We start from the raw sequence: 18,587 nt of genomic DNA, 5'->3' as shown, positions 1-18,587 counted from the left end.
CAATCACTTTACTCTTTTATTAGTATTGATAAATAAAGCCGTAATTTTCAATACTATGAGGATTTCTTATGTATTTTCAATTCTCAATATTTGGAAAATTCTGAGATGATAATGAAATTTCCCATCAAGAAAGGATCAGAAACTCTTTAAATGTGTATGTGTATTTTTATATATATACTTAAAACTATTCCATTTCTCGTGATAATGGATGTTAACCTATTCTATTTACCCCTGCTATTCTATCGAACATGACCCAAAATTCACATTACATTGTGGCTATAACCCAAACTATCAACGAAGGAAATGAGAAAACTTTCCACTAAATCTTCTAATGAATCCTATTTTAAAAAGAATCCTCATTAACGTACAATTTTGAAACTCTAATGGCATGCGATTGGTTTTAAAACTTAAAAAAAATATTTGAGGGTTGCTTGGATGGTTGGTTGGTTGGCGATGGTAATTCACCGGTGACAGTGTGCTTGCTCTTCGTTCGTTGTTAATGATGTTGTTTATGATGATGGTACTTGGCGACGTATACGTGATATCAGACCAAAATTGCATTACTCATGCGACATGTTGTCGTCGTCGACGATGTCATCGTCAACATTTATGACAATTCCGTTGTTTTTGTGTGTGGCTTTTGTTTTTTGTTTTTGTATGCTCGATGGTTGGTTGGTTGCTTAGTTGGTTATCCACCAACATTATCTCTACTCATCTCATGCTAAGCATAGAAAAATTCCATTAAATAATGAAAATACACATATGTAAGAAGGCGAGCGTGCACACACACACACAGACACATTAGAATTTCCCCACACATACACACACTTAGCCACGTCACCCCTTTTGTTTGTAAATACAAATATCCATTTCCTTCGAGGGTCATTGATGCAGAATTAATGACAAACTGTGCCAACGTGAAAACTGAATGACTTGACTGAAAGAATGCAACGATTGGAAAGTACAACAACAAGCAATGCAGAACGAAGCAACTACTCAAAAATCGAACATAACTGAGAGAGATATATGATTTACCATCAAATGGTATTGAAAACAAACCAAAACACCCACACAACCACACAAAACATATTTGTATGTTGTAAATCATGCGTTGCATCCACATGAAGGATATCTTTTTTTGGAATCCTCTACTATTTTTATACCCTTCACCACTCTGGGGTACAGGGTATTATGTCTTTGTGCATATGTTTGTAACAGGCAAAAATAATCGAGATATACCCATGTTTCCTTTTGAGAATATGCATAGAATCACTTTCTGAGTCGATCTGTCGATGTTAAATTGTAAACAAAGTGCAGGTCGCATTTATAATCCGAATTGGATGAAATTTGCACAGGCCACTTATTTGGCTCAAGGATGAACCCTATAGAAATTGGGAAAATTCGGTTCAGATTTAAATATAGCCCCCATATATATTTTCGTCCGATTTAAGGTAAATGGTGCACCAAAGTCCCAATATATCTTTCGATTTGCACGAAATTTTGCACAGCGTACTGATTTAAGTCTAGAATGATGTGTGAAAAGTTTTGTGAAAATCGGTTCAGATTTAGATATAGCTCCCATATATAGCATCGCCCGATTTTATGTAAATAGTCCACTAAAGTCCTTGGAAATCTTTTGACTTGCACGAAATTTGGCACAGCGTAGTGAATAAGGTCTAGAATGGTGTTTGCCAAGTCTGTGAAAATCGGTTCAGATTTAGATATAGCTCCCATATATATCTTCTTCCGATTTAAGGTTAATTGTTTACCAAAGTCCCTATATATCTTTTGATTTGCAAGAAATTTTACACAGCGTACTAAATTAAATATAGAATGATATGTGCAAAGTTTCGTGAAAATCGGTTCAGATTTAGTTATAGCTCCCATATATAGCTTCGCCCGATTTTAGGTAAATAGTCCACTAAAGTCCCTGGAAATCTTTTGATGTGCATGAAATTTGGCACAGAGTTATGAATAAGATCGAGAATGATGTCTGCCAAGTTTCGTGAAATTCGGTTCGGATTTAGATATAGTTCCCATATGTATTTTCATCCGATTTAAGGTAATTGGTGCACCAAAGACCCTATAAATCTTTCGATTTGCACGAATTTTGGTATAGGGTACTGTAATAAGTCTAGAATGATGTTGCAAAGCTTCACGAAAAGATCCATAGCTAGGCCGATTGACACATCGTACTGATGTTATATAAATTAGTCTCTGGTAAGTTCCCCTGAATTGGTTCAGATATAGATTTATAACAAAACGCGTCGTTTGTTAGGATACATTTGTAAAATATACCCAAAGTGGTGAAGGGTATCATATAGTCGGCCCAGTCCGACTGTACTACTTTCCTTACTGGTTTTATTGTTTTGGATGGGAGGGGGAAATATTTATAACACCAAATATAGCTTCTTTTTCGTATTGTTACTGCTTCACTATATTGTGGTTTACATGTGAGTGTGATTTTTTTTCCATCATTTTCATATTTTTCTTCTTCTTGTTATTTTCATTGCAGTGTAAAAACCGATATGCTACCCGGACGTGCTTTCAGTCGCCTCTATATTGCCAATGCCAATCGACATGATACTGGCAACTATTCATGTACCCTTGGTAATGATATCACTGGAACAGTGATGGTACACGTTCTAAATGGTATGTATGAAATCATCCCCACCACACACTACCCCTTTTCCCAGCAGCACCTACACACACACACACCCACACACATGTAATAACTATTGACTACACCCTATGAACAGAATGCAGGAAAAAAGTGATAACCAACAAAATCAAATATCGAACACGATATAAATTTTCCAATTTCGAGGGAGAGTGTTGAAATCTCTTACGGTGTTTTTGTTTGTTCGTGTTACTATTGTGTAAAAATGTAATCATAAAAAAAAGTTACACCCCTTTGCAAAAAATGGCAATGGCAACCATTCAATAATAAACAATATGCATGCATTTCATTATTCAAACAATATAACCACAACCACCATGTAGCTCATACCTTCCCCCGTCATACCCCCCACCAGTCATCCATCTATCCATCCAATTCATCTACCCAATATGATATTCGCACGTAATGATTTCCAATATTATATTTTCATGCACAATTGCAAAACTTCTGCTACAGCTTCTTCTTCTTAATGATCTTGATGTTCTTCATCTGATATATTATCGGTAAATATGAAATTGGAAATTGAACAATGTTGTTTGAACAACAACAACAAAAACAATATCGCTAACAAAAAAGAAGCGAAAGAACCAGCATTACAAGTTCTGTTAATAATTGGATTATATTCTCGAAGGGATTTAAAAGAGAACAAAAACCAAACTAATAATTGTAAAAAAACGGCAACACTTGTTCCTGTTTTTGTTTTGTTATTGCAGTTGTTGTTGGTTTATCTTCTTCTCATAAATCAATGCAAAATTTTTGAATATTTCATTAACGAAACACATGACTTGATTTTTCTCATTTCCGAGAAGCTTATAAATATTTGAATATTCAAATTTGTATGCGAAGAAGAAGAAAAACACAAACATGTTAAGGCTACATTCGAACTGCATCGGAAAATGTATTTTGTGGATAACTAACTACATACGGAAGGAGGGAAAGAAAAATATGAGGAACAGAATTTATAATACTCTCCATTACATTGGATATGTGCAGTAGTTATTCCTAGAATTTCTATTAGATCTAAATTTTACACACACCATTCTAGGAACAAGATTTTGTGGCGGTGGCAACTACCATTGTTGAAGAAATCTTGGTGAGTATATGTATACCCCAGATGGACAAATTAGCCATTGGTCAAAGTTTGGAGACAGAGTATGATCATTTTTTTTTTATACCCTTCACCACACTATGGTACAGGGTATTATGTCTTTGTGTATATGTTTGTAACAGGCAAAAGGAAACGTGATAGACACATGGTTCCTTTTTAGAATATGCATAGAATCACTTTTTAAGGGGACCCCCCCCCCATTGTCGGGGTCAAAAAGTCTATAGCTATCGTATGAACGATAAAGTCAATCGGTGAAGATCTTCCTTATTTTTTAACTTGGTTTTTGGCCAAAAATCGGCGATTTTCCAAAAATATTTTTTCAATGGTCCGCCATTTTGTTAATTTTAGAGCGAAGTCAATAATCCTAGTTCATACAAGAGCCAGACATGTACTCTTTCTAACACCGTTGGAATTTTCGGATTCCGATGTTCCAGTGAGGAGTTATCATGCCCGCCATCAAAAATAATGACTTTCTTTAATAACAAAAAACAACAACAAGACAACAACAATTTTTTTTTGTAAATTATTTTTCTTCTTTTTTAAATCTTCAAATATATATGTGCAAAGTTACAAACCTTAACAATCATTGGTATTGATTAGCCAGCCCATTGAAAATCGTGAAAAATTAAAATAGAGAATGGGGGTTCCCTTAAGTCGATTTATACATGTCCGTCCGTGCGTCCGTCCGTCTTTCTGTCTGTCCATGTTAAATTGTAAACAAAATACAGGTCGCATTTATGATTGGATGAAATTTGGCATAGGTGGTCCAGATTTAGATATAGCTCCCATATATATTTTCGTCCGATTTAAGGTAAATGGTGTACCAATGTCCCTATATATCGTTCGATTTGCACGAAATTTGGCATAGCAAAATGAATTATGTTTAAAATGATATGTGTTAAATTTCCTGGAAATCGGTTCAGATTTAGATATAGCTCCCATATATATTTTCATCCGATTTAAGGTAATTGGTGCACCAAAGACCCTATATATCTTTAGATTTGCACGAAATTTGGCATAGCGTAATGAATTATGCCTAGAATTATGTGTATTAAGTTTCCTGAAAATCGGTTCAGATTTAGATATAGCTCCCATATATATTTTTGTCCGATTTTATGTAAATGGTGCACCAAAGTCTCTATATATCCTTCGATTTGCACGAAATTTGACATAGCGTACTCAATTAATACTAGAATGATCTGTGCAAAGTTTCGTGACATTCGGTTCAGATTTAGACATAGCTCCCATATATATTTTCATCCGATTTAAGGTAATTGGTGTACCAATGACCCTATCCATCTATTTGCACGAAATTTGGCATAGCGTACTGAATTACGTCTATAATAATGTGTGCAAAGTTTCGTGAAAATCGGTTCAGATTTAGATATAGCTCCCATATATATTTTCATCCGATTTTATGTAATTGGTGCACCAAAATCTCTGAAAATAATTCGATTTGCACGAAATTTGTCATAGCGTACTGAATAAAGGCTAGAATGACGTGTGCTAAGTTTCGTGAAAATTGGTTCAGATTTAGATATAGCTCCCATATATCACTTTCTGAGTCGATTTATGCATGTCCGCCCGTCCGCCTGTCTGTTTGTCCATGTTGAATTGTAAATAAAGTACAGGTCACATTTATAATCCGAATTGGATGAAACTTGGCACGGCTCATTTATTTGGCCCAAGGACGAACCCTATTGAAATTGGTAAAAATCGGTTCAGATTTAGATATAGCTCCCATATATAGTTTCGTCCGATTTTCAGTAAATGGTAGACTAAAGCTCTAAATTATGGCCGTGTTACACAAAATTTTGCACAACATACTGAAGTTGGGATAGACTAAAGTGTGCCAAGTTTTACTGAAATCGGTTCAGATTTAGATATAGCTTCCCCAATTAGAGTCGTCTGATTTTAAGTAAATGGTGCACCAAAGCTCCAAATTGTGGCCGATTTTCCCAACATTTTGCACAGCGTAATGAAATTGGTATAATCTGCTATGTGGAAAGTTTCGCTGTAATCGGTTCAAATTTAGATATAGCTCCCATATATAGTTTCGTCCGATTTTCAGTAAATGGTGCACCAATGCTCCAAAATATTTCCGATTGGCACAACATTTTTCGTACTGAAGTTAGTATGACGTACTGAAGTTAGTATAAACTACGGTGTAGAAAGTTTTGCTGAAATCCGTTCAGATTTTGATATAAGTCCCAGGTATAGTTTCGTCAGATTTTATGTAAATGGTACACCAAAGACCCTATGTTAGTCCGATTGTGTGTCTATTTTTTTTGAAATCGGCTTAGATTTAGATTAGCTATCATATCGTCCGATTGACACAATTTGACGTAATTGTATTTTTTAGCTAAGCGGATATAGCCCACATATACTTTAGATATCCAATTGAAATTTCCTATAAATCGATTTATATAATTTTTCCCCATTGTATACAAATGACCTTGTATCTGTCCAAATAAAAAATTTAATCTAGGTTGCAGAATGACATGTTTATGGATTGATCTAATTCGGTTCACATTTACATCTTTTTTCATCTAATTTCGTGTTAATGGTTCTTCAAAAATGCGAAGTCTGAAAATTTTAATCTGCTGAATATACCCAAAGTGGTGAAGGGTATCATATAGTCGGCCCCGTTCGACTTTACTACTTTCCTTACTGGTTTTATATTAAAGTAGTTATATGATTTGTTCCGTATTTGGGTTTGGTTCTAAGACTCTGTTGTAATCATTTCATCTGCGGAAGATACGAAAAAAACTAGAACATAAGGTTCGATAATTAACCTTATATATATGAACTGTAACCCGCATTTAGACATAGCGCCTATGTAGGAGGTACCAGAAGTAGTGGGCCGATATTCCCCATGTTCGAACTTGAACTAATTTTGGAAGAAATAATAAGATGGACAAAGTTTTGATGAAACCTAATTTAAAAAAAAAAAAAATTTGATCCAAAGAAACATGGGGTCTAGGACCGATATCTACAACCATAATCGGTTTGTACAAATGTCGGTATAGGCACACTTCTCGGCCCGGTCGAACTTAACGCTTTTTCACTTGTTATTTCTAAACCAGTGAGCGGAACACTATAGTCGGACGGGGACCACAATATGTTACCCTACACAACTACCAATGAGCGCTCGGATTTATATCCAAGACTGGGTAACATTTCGCGATTTGACTGATTGTTATTGGCCTTCATTATCATAACAGTCATTCCAATTAGTTGGTCAGAACGTCCTCCCCATGAAATGTTTGTGATATTCGACTTATATAAATATTTCTTCGTGGCCTTTATGCTGTTTACAAGTTACAATGGACAGACGGATGGACACACATGTCTAGATCAACACCAAAAGGTGGGTCAAGGAACAATATTTTTTCGCGGCTTTACTGTTCGTATGAAAAACGATAGAATGTTCCTCTAAACCATCTGTTGTTCCCCTCCCCTTAAAGATGGTCTCTGGCGTCATGAGGGGACACATGGCGGCATTCTATTTTCCTTGTCAGACCCCAAGTACCGCCGGCCACCGACTTGAGGATCTTATTCCTATGTCTTAGCTTATCACAAATAGCAGGGACTTGCGCCGGCGTCTTAAAAGGGCTGTCGAACGTTACACCCAATATCATAAAGTCGGTGGTTGGTAGTTGATAACTACAATCTGCTCTCCATCCACAATTATGTCCAGCGGGTGCTTCATTTCAGTCGTCTAAGTGGTGAACAATGTGGTTGTGGGTTTGACGATTAACAATACCAGCTATATAGACGTTTAATCTCTCACATATTTCATCAAATATAGGATCCGACGCTATGATCGTACTATCATTCGCATACATTACGATCTTTACGCCTTACGGTGTTTTTGGATCTCCTTCTTTTATTCTGCAGGTCTTGTTCAAATTCTTGTTTCTGATTTCCACATATGACTGGCTTCCACGCAGATATTTGGTTTCCTCGATTTTCTGGTCTTCTTGATATCCTCAAAAAGTTTGGCATAGTTACAGTATCGAAGGCCTTCGATAGGTCTAGAGCCATTATGACCGTTCTACGGTATGTTCTGGCGTGGCAAAACTGTTGTTGTTCTGTGTATTTAACGGAATCCATTTTGGTGTTTCCGGTTTTGGCTTAAATGAGCCCTAAACCAAACAGCAATTGTCCTTTAAGATCTTCAAAGATTAGCCAAATCCAACCAATGTTGTTTTTGAGGGAAGCATTTCAAAGAAAATGTTCGACAGTTTCTTTGTCAGAAATTGTCATTGGTGACTGTTCGCTTAAGCAAGATCGGCCGGTCAATTCAGATCGGTACCCACAATGTGTATGGCTGAAGTCTTCGGAGAAATAACAAGTGAAAAAGCGTTAAGTTCGGCCGGGCCGAACTTTGGATACCCTCCACCATAGTTATACTGACAGATACATGCAATGAAAATATAGGAAACAAACCAAAGAGTAGGCATATACCGATAATTCTACAAACCGATTTATGTAAACCATTATGTACACGAAATACAAACATGAGAAATTTTTAATGGGAATTTTTCCTAAAATCTGTAAGATCCAAAAAGTGGACTGATACTGATAACGCATGGTAGAGTATAAAATCCTCAAACTACTATAATTTATATTACAAAGTTATATGAGGCTATGCCTAAAGGGGGACCAATATTGATTATATAGTGTAGGAAATAGTGAATATTTGGGATATCATTATATGACGGCTATGCATAATTAATGACCGGTATTTGCCAATTTTGAACCCAATATTTTAAATTTTTTATCTCAATTCTTTCCTTCAGGAGGTATCACTATATTGGGGAGATGCCTAAATGTCTGCCAATATATATTTCATTATCGTCATGTTTGAGTTTTTTTTTATCACAATATCTTTAGAAGGCGGAATGCTTACCACAGATGGCTAAATAGTCTTTGTAGGCTAAAAATTGGCTATTCCCTGCAACGACTACCCTACCGCAACACACGGAACAAATCAGATAACTATTTTAATATAAAGAGGGGGTTATATGGGGACTACCCCAAAAAGTGGGCAAATATTAATACTTTTTGGAAGGGAGTTTTGTTACCATATACGACTACAAAATACCAAATTTCAGCGAATTCGGTCGAAAAACGCACTCAAAACCCCCAAAATACTGAACATTAGGAGGTACCGTTATATGGGGGCTACCAGAAAAAGTGGACCTATATTCATATTTTTGTGTGGAGACATTTAGTACCCAATGAGAACCCAATGTAGCAAATTGCAGCAAATTCGGTTGAAAAACGCGCTCAAGAACCCAAAAATACTGAAAATATGGGGGTACCCTTATATGGGAGCTATGCCTAAACATGGACCAATATAGCCCATCTTCGAACTTGACCTGCCTGCAGACAAAAGACAACTCTATGCTAAATTTTGGCGTTCTATCTTAATTCATTTAGACGCTAGAGCGATTACAACAGACAGACGGACATGCCTAGATCGCCATAGAATTTTACGCTGATCAAGAATATAAATACTTTATGAGGTCGGAAATGATTATTTCCATGCGTTACAAACGGAAAAACAAAACTAATATACCCTTTATACTATTGTGGAGGGTATAAAAAATCGAGTAGGAGAAGACATCTCTTATACATCGACTGAAGTAGGTGCATTTTTAATTGACCATGGAAAAAAAATGCGGCATCAATCGCAGTGGAGAAAGTTCTTTGAAAATTAGTTTGAGCGCATAAAAAACTGTATAAAAACCAGTAAGGAAAGTAGTAAAGTCAGACGGGGCCGACTATATGATACCCTTCACCACTATGGGTATATTAAACAGGACTATAACATAAAATTGGAAGAAAAAAAATGTGATATTTATCTAAATGTGAATCTACCTAGATTTATCCATAAAGTATGTCAATCGACTTCAAACAAATATAAATAGGTCATCCGTTGGGCTATGTCTGCACTTCTAGAAAACGCAACTAATTCTATGCTCAATTTTGTAAGTTGTGCAAAATTTGATGTCAATCTGACTAACATGAGGAGTTTGATGCCCAATTTATTTGAAATCGGGCGAAAATATATATGGAAGCTCTATCCAAATATTTAGGTTATACTAATTTCAGAACGTTTTGTTCCTATTGATTCCTTAGTACGTCAATTACTTAAAATCAATCTATAATAAAAGGGAGCTATATCTAAATCTGGACCGATTTTCACGAAACTTGGCAGACATCATTCTAGGCTCAATTAAGTACGTTATGCCAAATTTCGTGCAAATCGAAGGATATATAGGGACTTTGGTGCGTTATGCCAAATTTCGTGCCAATCAAAAGATTTTTCCCAATTTCAATAGGGTTCGTCCTTGGGCCGAATAAGTGACCTATGCCAAATTTCATCCAATTCGGATCATAAATGCGACCTGTACTTTGTTTACAATTTAACATGGACAGACGGACGGACGGACATGCATAAATCGACTTAGAAAGTGATTCTATGCATATTTCTGCAAAAGGAACCATGTGTATATAAGGTTTCCTTTTGTCTGTTACAAACATATGCACAATATATATATATATATATATAATGATTTACATGTGCTAGATCCTCAGATCGCATGTGTCGAATGAGTGGCCCGCCGGACTGACAAAGGCCTTCAAAGTACCGAGAATAGGCAGTATTGAAGGCTAACGTGGAGCTAAATTGAACATTGTTGTATGTAATTTTTGGAATAATAGTTTTTTTACAGACATAAATTCATTAACAGATTTCCTGTATAAGCTTTACTATATTGAACTCATCTGTAGATAAACATCCAAGACAATTCACGTACAATATCCTCAAAATTTCGAAAGTGTGAAGAAGGGAGAAGAGTCGTATGGGGAATATATTTTATGGTTTGGAGAATTGTCATTCCATTAGAACCTAAAATGTAAAATTTCAATCCAATCTTTCTAAATCTAAAATCTTAAATATACCAGAAATCGGAAGATGATATGCCTAAATGGGGACCTGTATGATCCATCTTCGGAATTACTTCCATACAAAAGAAATACACTTTATGTTTAGATTCAGTCGGAATTTAGCATCATAAAAATATATGCACGATAAATCATATTGGAATTTTCTTCTGATCAAGTATATATATATATATAGTTTCTAAATCGATTATTTCCCAGTCACAGACAGTCACATACAATATTTTATTGCCAATTTATAGCCCTTTAAAATTGACAATATTTTATCACATTTTAAATACTTGCTCATGCAATATTTTCCAACGTACATAAATGCATTCGAATACACACACACACATACACAGCACTTACATATCCTGCTAATGATGTTTAGCTTCTGCCAACAACCATCTCTATTTATTTGCCATAATCATTAATGTTCTCCATTTCCGTTTCCTGTCGCCCATTTATCCATTTTGTAATTGTTGTTGTTATTGTTTTTTTTTCATTTTATAGGTGAAGAACCAGCTGCCATGCAGCATGCATCAGGGTCGACAGTGTCGCCCATACTCTCGGTTGTGTTATTTACAGTAATTGCAGCATCATTGTTTGCAGAAATGCTATGTCAACGATGACGACGATACTAAAAAAATGTAAAGCATGAAGAAGAAGAACAGATGAAAAAAAAACTAAAATACTGGCATCATCATTTCATCGTAACCATGGTTAAACAGCAAGCGAGCGGCCCAGCCAGTCAACCATTCAACCAAACCCATAGGGCATGACGGATGTATGCTGGCTGGTGGACGGATGCGGATATCCTCTCCATTACACCATGTATGCCATGCGATGAAACCAATAGCAGCCGCAACAACAACAACAGCATAGCATATATACTAAACATTCCATTCCATACCTACTTAACTAATATATAAGTACTACAACAACAACACGATGAAGAAGAAGCAGAAGCATCAAAAAAATACAACAAACTGGCATACAGAGATAAATAACCGATGTGTCTATTAGATAATTAACATTAGGGCTTTTTTGTTGTTGTTGTTCTTATTTATTATTATCATGCGTTTTTTATTTCCATATACATACATATATTAAGTTCCGGATATATAAGCCAACATCAAATGACAACTACTTGCTCGTGGTAATCAGATGTGTAACTAACCAAGCAACCAGTCACCTAGTCAGTCATCCAGCAAAGTCAACTGGCACATAGTTAGCGAACAGTGCGAACATTGAAGAGTGCAAAGGTTCATGGGTTAACAATGTATGTGTGTATGTATGTATTCTACATGTGCGTGTGTGTTATGCTCTTTATTATGAACTAATACATAAACATTAACATTTCATTAAAATATTAAGATATGTGTGTGTGCAAGTATCTATGTATATATAGAGTGTTTAATTAAAGAAAAACTTTTTCCCGCACTGACATTGCAACAACAACAAGAGCAACAAAAAACCATTTGCATTTTTTGTTCCCGACAGAGGCCATATCCGTTTTCAGTGATGCCCTTGAGTCAAGTTTGTCTCTATTACGAAGTGGATAGTTGTTTTTTTTTTTCATTTGTGCTCTTGAAGATATTACCATCGCAGGCAATGAAAACCACTGCCCTGACCCCCAACAATGATAATCTGTAAAAGATGAAAACTAATCTGGAATAATAAAAATGACTGCGTCTTTTTTTTTTTTTTTTTTTTTTTTTTTTTTGTCGACCATTATGTTTCTTTTGAATGGTAGGAATTATTACATTTCGTAAGAACTTGATTTTATAAGGACATCGAAGGACAATGCGATGTAAATGTGCAGAACACGTGAAGCGATATTAGGTTGGATAAGAAAGATTTATTTGTTCTACTGCTGAAGTTCCTTTATTGATTTTTCATAGTTCTTTTGTAGATGAAATATGTTTTTGGACTTCTACAGCCTCCTTCAGGTGTTATGTGGATAGAAAACATAACAAATCGATTTTTATATGAGACCGAGCTTCTTGAAAAATGAAGGCTCTATATGTTTTCATAGATTGAATATATATACAGGGTTGCCCATATTCGACGGACCCATCTGGCAACGCCATACCTTTTGACAGAGATGTCACATCGCTTAATGACATACCGCGTTTGAAGCGTCAGTCCAAGCAGTTTTTACCATGAGCGCCACGCGAGCGCTCTGAAATAGTTGAAATTTAAATTTATAGTTGAAACGTGCTTTTAAAACATTAAAAAATGTGAGAAGTGCTCATCGTTTATACGAAAAATTTTCGAGGTAAGGCTGAAAGGCCATATAAAAGTACCATGGCGATCGCCGAGAACGCTGCCGTACGAGCCAGAGAGGTCCCCAAGAACGTCAGCAGTTGAGCATGGCTCGGTCCACTTTACAACGGATTATTCGCATTGATTTGCATTTGTTCCCGTAAAAATTCAAAAAAATGTTGCCTGCGGACAAGCCTCGTCGATTGGAACGGGTCCAAAGAGTCATCGAAATGGCCGAAGATGACGAGCAATTTTGGAACAAAATTATCTTGTCCGATGAATCCCATTTCACATTGAATGGGACCGTAAGCAAGCAAAATTGCCGTTTTTACGCCACTGAAAATCCTCAGCAGATTCAAGAAGTGCCTCTTCATGACGAAAAAGTCACAGTTTGGTGCGGCGTTAGTGCGAAAACGGTCACTGCCGTTTTTCTTCCAAAATGAAAATGGCCATGCTGTTACCATCAATCAGGAGCGTTATCGCGACATGATGACCAATTTTATGATGCCAATTATTCGTCGAAAGCGTATGAGGCAGTTCTGGTTTCAACAAGACGGCGCTCCACCGCACACAAGTCGCATAACAATCGATTTTCTGAAGAATTTGTTTCCGGGCCGTTTGATGTCGAAAAGTGGTGATTTGAACTGGCCACCGCGTTCGCCCGATTTGACGCCGCCTGATTTCTTCTTGTGGGGATATTTGAAGTCAAAGGTTTACGTTAACAAGCCAAGGATTAACATTACCAACCGCCAAATTTTTATTTTTTCTTTGATTTTTATAAAAAACATGGGTCCGTCGAATATGGGCAACCCTGTATATGTAGATAGAATCCTTCAAAGTTAATTCTGAATGTAAAATAACAAACTAGTAAGGAATGGACAAAAAAGGGCCCTGTTCTAGCCCACACGATGGCTATGTACAAATTACGCTCCTAATATTCTTATTGAATTCTCAAACAATATACCGATTTAAATCTTAACAGATATTCCTCTGTGATGATATCCTCGGAGGACCATTGAAATGAAATCGGACAAAATTAAATATGTGGTAAATATCTATATATGTCCTCCGACAATCTATACACCTTCATTCCTCGGTCCTTCGATCTACCATTTGTAAGAAATCAAAGGAAATTGTAAATGCCAATCTGGACCGATTTAAAACAAAGTTTATACACGCAATTGGGTACGCTGCATTACAGCACGCTATGTAAGATTTTATTTAAATCAAAGAATTTTAGAGATTTTGGTATAACATTTACATGAATACGAAAGAAACTACATATGAGAGCTCGTTTCCACGACAGAGGGGTCTACGATCCGAAAAGAGCCGAGTCTTACTCTGCCAACGTCTGTCACCTCAGCTCATGGTATAAAAGCAATAGGGCTGCTACAACAACAACATATAAGAGCTATATCTAATTCGGAAACGAATTCAAAAGAACTAAATTTTCCGAATTTTGTGCACTATTTACATGAAGTCGAACAATACTATATAGCTCATTTGCTGCAAGACCGACATAAATCAAAAATCGAGATTTTTGAATTAATAATGCAAAATTGTTCCCCATATCAGACTTCATATCTACAACCCCTTCTATAATACTTGAAGTTTATTAAATTACGTACAGCTACTTTTAATCGAAACTCATGTTCCAATGTGTTCATCCTGAAAAGTACCCGAAAAGAACAAGATAGATGACAAGATAGAGAATGGGAAGTGGGAAGTGGGAGAAATTCAATTACAGATTTTTGGCAAAAATATATATTTTAATGACATCTATTCCGGGGAAGAATGTTAGAGTATCAATATCGTATATACCGAACAGTGGTAGTAGATGTTCGATAGTTTCCATAGATCTTCCTATCCTCTCACAAACGTCAGATTTTACTTTATTAATGTTCCAATTGAATGTGGGAGATCTAGCCCTGTAGTGATCTGTTATGAACCCTACCGTAAGTGTTTGTTCTCAACATCGTGACAATTTCAGCCAAATGGATTTTGATATACCGAACTCAGACTCCCCAAACCCTCTGCCACCAGCTTTCTCGGACTAGATATTGTGGATTTTGCGAATATTAAACAATAGGTAAATTTACAGATTCCTCAATCTGTAGATCGGACAACTGTCACGACATCTGGCGAGCTCATCAGTTTTTGTTTTACACCTTTTTATACCCTCCACCATAGTATGGAGGGTATATTAATTTGTACTTCCGTTTGTAACTCATCGAAATATTCATTTCCGACCCTATAAAGTATATATATTCTTGACCACGGTAAGATGATCTAGCCATGTCCGTCCGTCCGAAATAGATAGAATTGAGATAGGTATTTTGCCTGCAGACAGGTCAAATTCGAAGATGGGCTATATCGATTCGCGTTTAGGCATAGTCCCTATGTAAGTGTACCGCCCAATTTTCGATATTTTGGGGTTCTTGAGCACGCTTTCCTACCGACTTCGCTGAAATTTGGTATATTGGGTTCCTTTTGGGTTCCAAATGCATCTACTAATAAAAATTATAAATACCAGCCTACTTTTTTTGGTAGCCCCCATATAACGGTACCCCCCAATTTACGATATATTTTTTTTTTTTTGGGGGGTGGTTTTAAGCGCTCTTATTGGGTACCTAATTTCTCCACCAAAAAAATTAAATATAGGCGTATTTTTTCGGGTAGGCCCCATATAAAGGCACTTCCAATTTTCGGTATTTTGGAGTTCTTGAGCTCGATTTTCACCCCAATTCGCTGAAATTTGGTACATTGGGTTATTTTTGGGTACCACATGTCTCCACTAAAAATTATAAATTTCAGTCCACTTTCTTGTAGCCCCCACATTACGGAACCCCCAATTTACGGTATTTTGGGGAATTTTTTCGCGTAGCCCCCATATAATTTCGGTATTTTGGGGTTCTTGAGCGTGTTTTTCAACCGAATTCGTTGTACTTTGGTTATTATTTATATTCGCCCCCTTTTAGCGGTAGGGGATAGTAGTTACTCGAAATAGTCAGTTTTACACTACAAATTAAGGTTTCCGCTTTCTAAGGAAATCGTGATAAAAATTCAAACCTGACGATAATGAAATATATCGGCCAGCATTTAGGCATCTCCACCATATAATTATACCTGCCGAAGGAAAGAATTGAGACACATAACGAAAATATTGGGTTCGAAAATGACATATGTCGGTCATTAATTAGGCATAGCCCTCATATCAGTCCACGCTTTGGGTTCACTTTTGGTATGTTCCCTACATTTTCATTTCAAGTCTGTCAGTATACCTATGGTGGTCTGTCAGTATACCTATGGTGGAGGGTATCCAAAGTTCGGTCCGACCGAACTTACCACTTTTTCACTTGTTATTTTTTTATTTTTTTTTTTTTTTTTGGTTATGGTAATTAACTACTCATCGTAAGTCATGCAGAGCAATTTAATAGTCATGAATCGCTTTTGAATTTATAGTACGCGACTCGATTGCCTCAAGGACCGGTAATTTGTATTAAGTCCTTTGACTAATTCAGCCACTTTCGTGATTGCTAAAATGTTTGCCTGAAAAACGCTACAAAGTTCGTCAGATTTATATGAGTTATTTATGACCAGTTCCTCAAAGTAAACACCTGTACCTTCTACGATGGTAGAAGGCTCTGGTACAGGTTTTCTCTTTGGTATAATTATATTGAAATCGAAGAAGTGACTCAAGAAAATATCAATCTCCAATCATGTAAAATACACTAACACATTTTCAGGGTCTACATTTCATTTCCACGTTATTTTTTGTGGTCAAGAACTATTCCGACGCATTTTGCTCCTAATGAGAGCTCCAAAGCCACCAGACTAATGATTGTGATTTTCCGTTCCCAAATCATTCCCATTTCAAAGCTTTAATTTAAATATGTCAGTTCCAATTTTATTTTTATACCCTACACAACTATGTTGTCAGGGTATTATAGCTTTGTGCAGCCCCAAAAGTTTGTAACGCCGCGAAATATTGGTCCTAGACCCACCTTTAAGTATACCACCTTTATACCGATCGTCATATCTCGACTAGTTGAGTCGATCTAGACATGTGTGTCCGTCCGTCCGTCTGTCCATTATAATTTGTAAACACGATACAGGCCACAGTTATGGACCAATCTTCACGAAATTTTGCATGTAGGATGGGTTCTGGACAATGAAGACCCCTATTGTGTTTGGAAAAGATCGGTTAATATTTAGGGGATGAAATGGACCAAATACTTAATTTTTGTCGGTTTTTCTGGTCGCTCTACAGGTCGCAATTATGGCCCAAACATCGCAAATTTTTACATGGAGAAGGGGATCGGGTCAAAGAATAAGCATGCCTATTTTGACCCTGACTTTTGTGTGGCATAGCCCTCATATCAGTGACAAAAATTGTATTCTATGACGTATATGTGGCTAGTCTGTCCATTATATTTTGTAAACATGATACAGGCCACAGTTATGGTCCAATCTTCCCGAAATTTTGCATGTAGGACAGGTTCTGGCCAATGAAGGCCTCTATTGTTTTGGTAAAGATCGGTTAATATTTAGGGGATGAAATGGACCAAATACTTAATTTTTGTCGGTTTTTCTGGTCGCTCAACAGGTCGCAATTATGACCCAAACATCGCAAATTTTTACATGGAGAAGGGGATCGGGTCAAAGAATAAGCATGCCTATTTTGACCCTGACTTTTGTGTGAAAAATTACAAAAATTGTATTCTAAGACGTATATGTGGCAGAGGGCAGAAATATAGCGCTGAACGTTTTGAAATGTATCCTCATGGAACATTTCAAAGTTATGGTCAAGGACAACGCCTGTAATTTTGGGACGAAGTGGACCGGAAACTTAATTTTTGTGTGTTTTTTTATTCGAGTCAACCTATAGGCCATAATTATAAGCCAAACATCATACCACAACCCAAGGTGAAGGGAATATAGACAAGTCTTCTAATTACTTGTTCATATTCCCTGTACTGCATATAAGTAAAATTCGGAATATATGTCAATGTAAGGAAGAGGTGCTATTGCCCAGGCTCGGAATAAACATCTACAAAAAATTAGAGTTCCGTGGTAGTTGTGTAGGGTGTCGTATGGTCGGCCCCGTCCGACTATACTACTCCGCTTTCTAGAATAAATTTCTAGTGGGAATTATAAATATTTATGTTTTTTCATCCTACCCTAATATAATGTACATACATCGTATGCATATTACAATGCTGTTCATATTTCAACATTTTGTAATTGTTATACCGAACGACTCCGAAATCTAATCTAAAGAAAATTGTGAAACGTGTATGGCATTCTACTGTGGTTATTAATCAACTTGATTGGCCATTTTGTTGGGTTTGTCTTATGAATACTGAATATTTTTCTCAAACGTGGTTAGAGCTGACAAACGTGTTCGGGAAGAGATTTTCAAAATTAAGAAAAGGTAACAATTTGCATAATCAAAGGATAGCAGATTACGGTACTTTAAAGTGGGAATCTTTAATGGAAATTTATAAAATAGGATAATAAAATCTTATTTTGATAAAGATTTTTCACGAATATATAACCCAATATAGAGTTTTC

The 18,587-nt window shown here is 36.4% G+C and overlaps 1 protein-coding gene across 1 annotated transcript; it reads left to right on the top strand.

Annotated features, from left to right (window-relative positions):
* The first annotated feature begins 2,519 nt into the window (after positions 1 to 2,519).
* LOC133322983 (uncharacterized) lies at positions 2,520 to 11,407 on the top strand. Its single transcript, XM_061531933.1, has 2 exons — positions 2,520 to 2,652; positions 11,259 to 11,407. Exons 1-2 carry the CDS (start codon positions 2,529 to 2,531, stop codon positions 11,375 to 11,377), a joined length of 243 nt encoding a protein of 80 aa, XP_061387917.1. The 5' UTR covers positions 2,520 to 2,528; the 3' UTR covers positions 11,378 to 11,407.
* The last annotated feature ends 7,180 nt before the right edge of the window (positions 11,408 to 18,587 follow it).

The sequence above is a fragment of the Musca vetustissima genome, unplaced genomic scaffold (genome assembly GCF_032173495.1).
Source record: "Musca vetustissima isolate MV318-11 ecotype Yass unplaced genomic scaffold, APGP_CSIRO_Mvet_v1 utg43215, whole genome shotgun sequence".
NCBI lineage: Eukaryota > Metazoa > Arthropoda > Insecta > Diptera > Muscidae > Musca > Musca vetustissima.
Note: the sequence above shows the minus strand (reverse complement) of the source record. Positions and strands in the feature narration are given on the sequence as shown.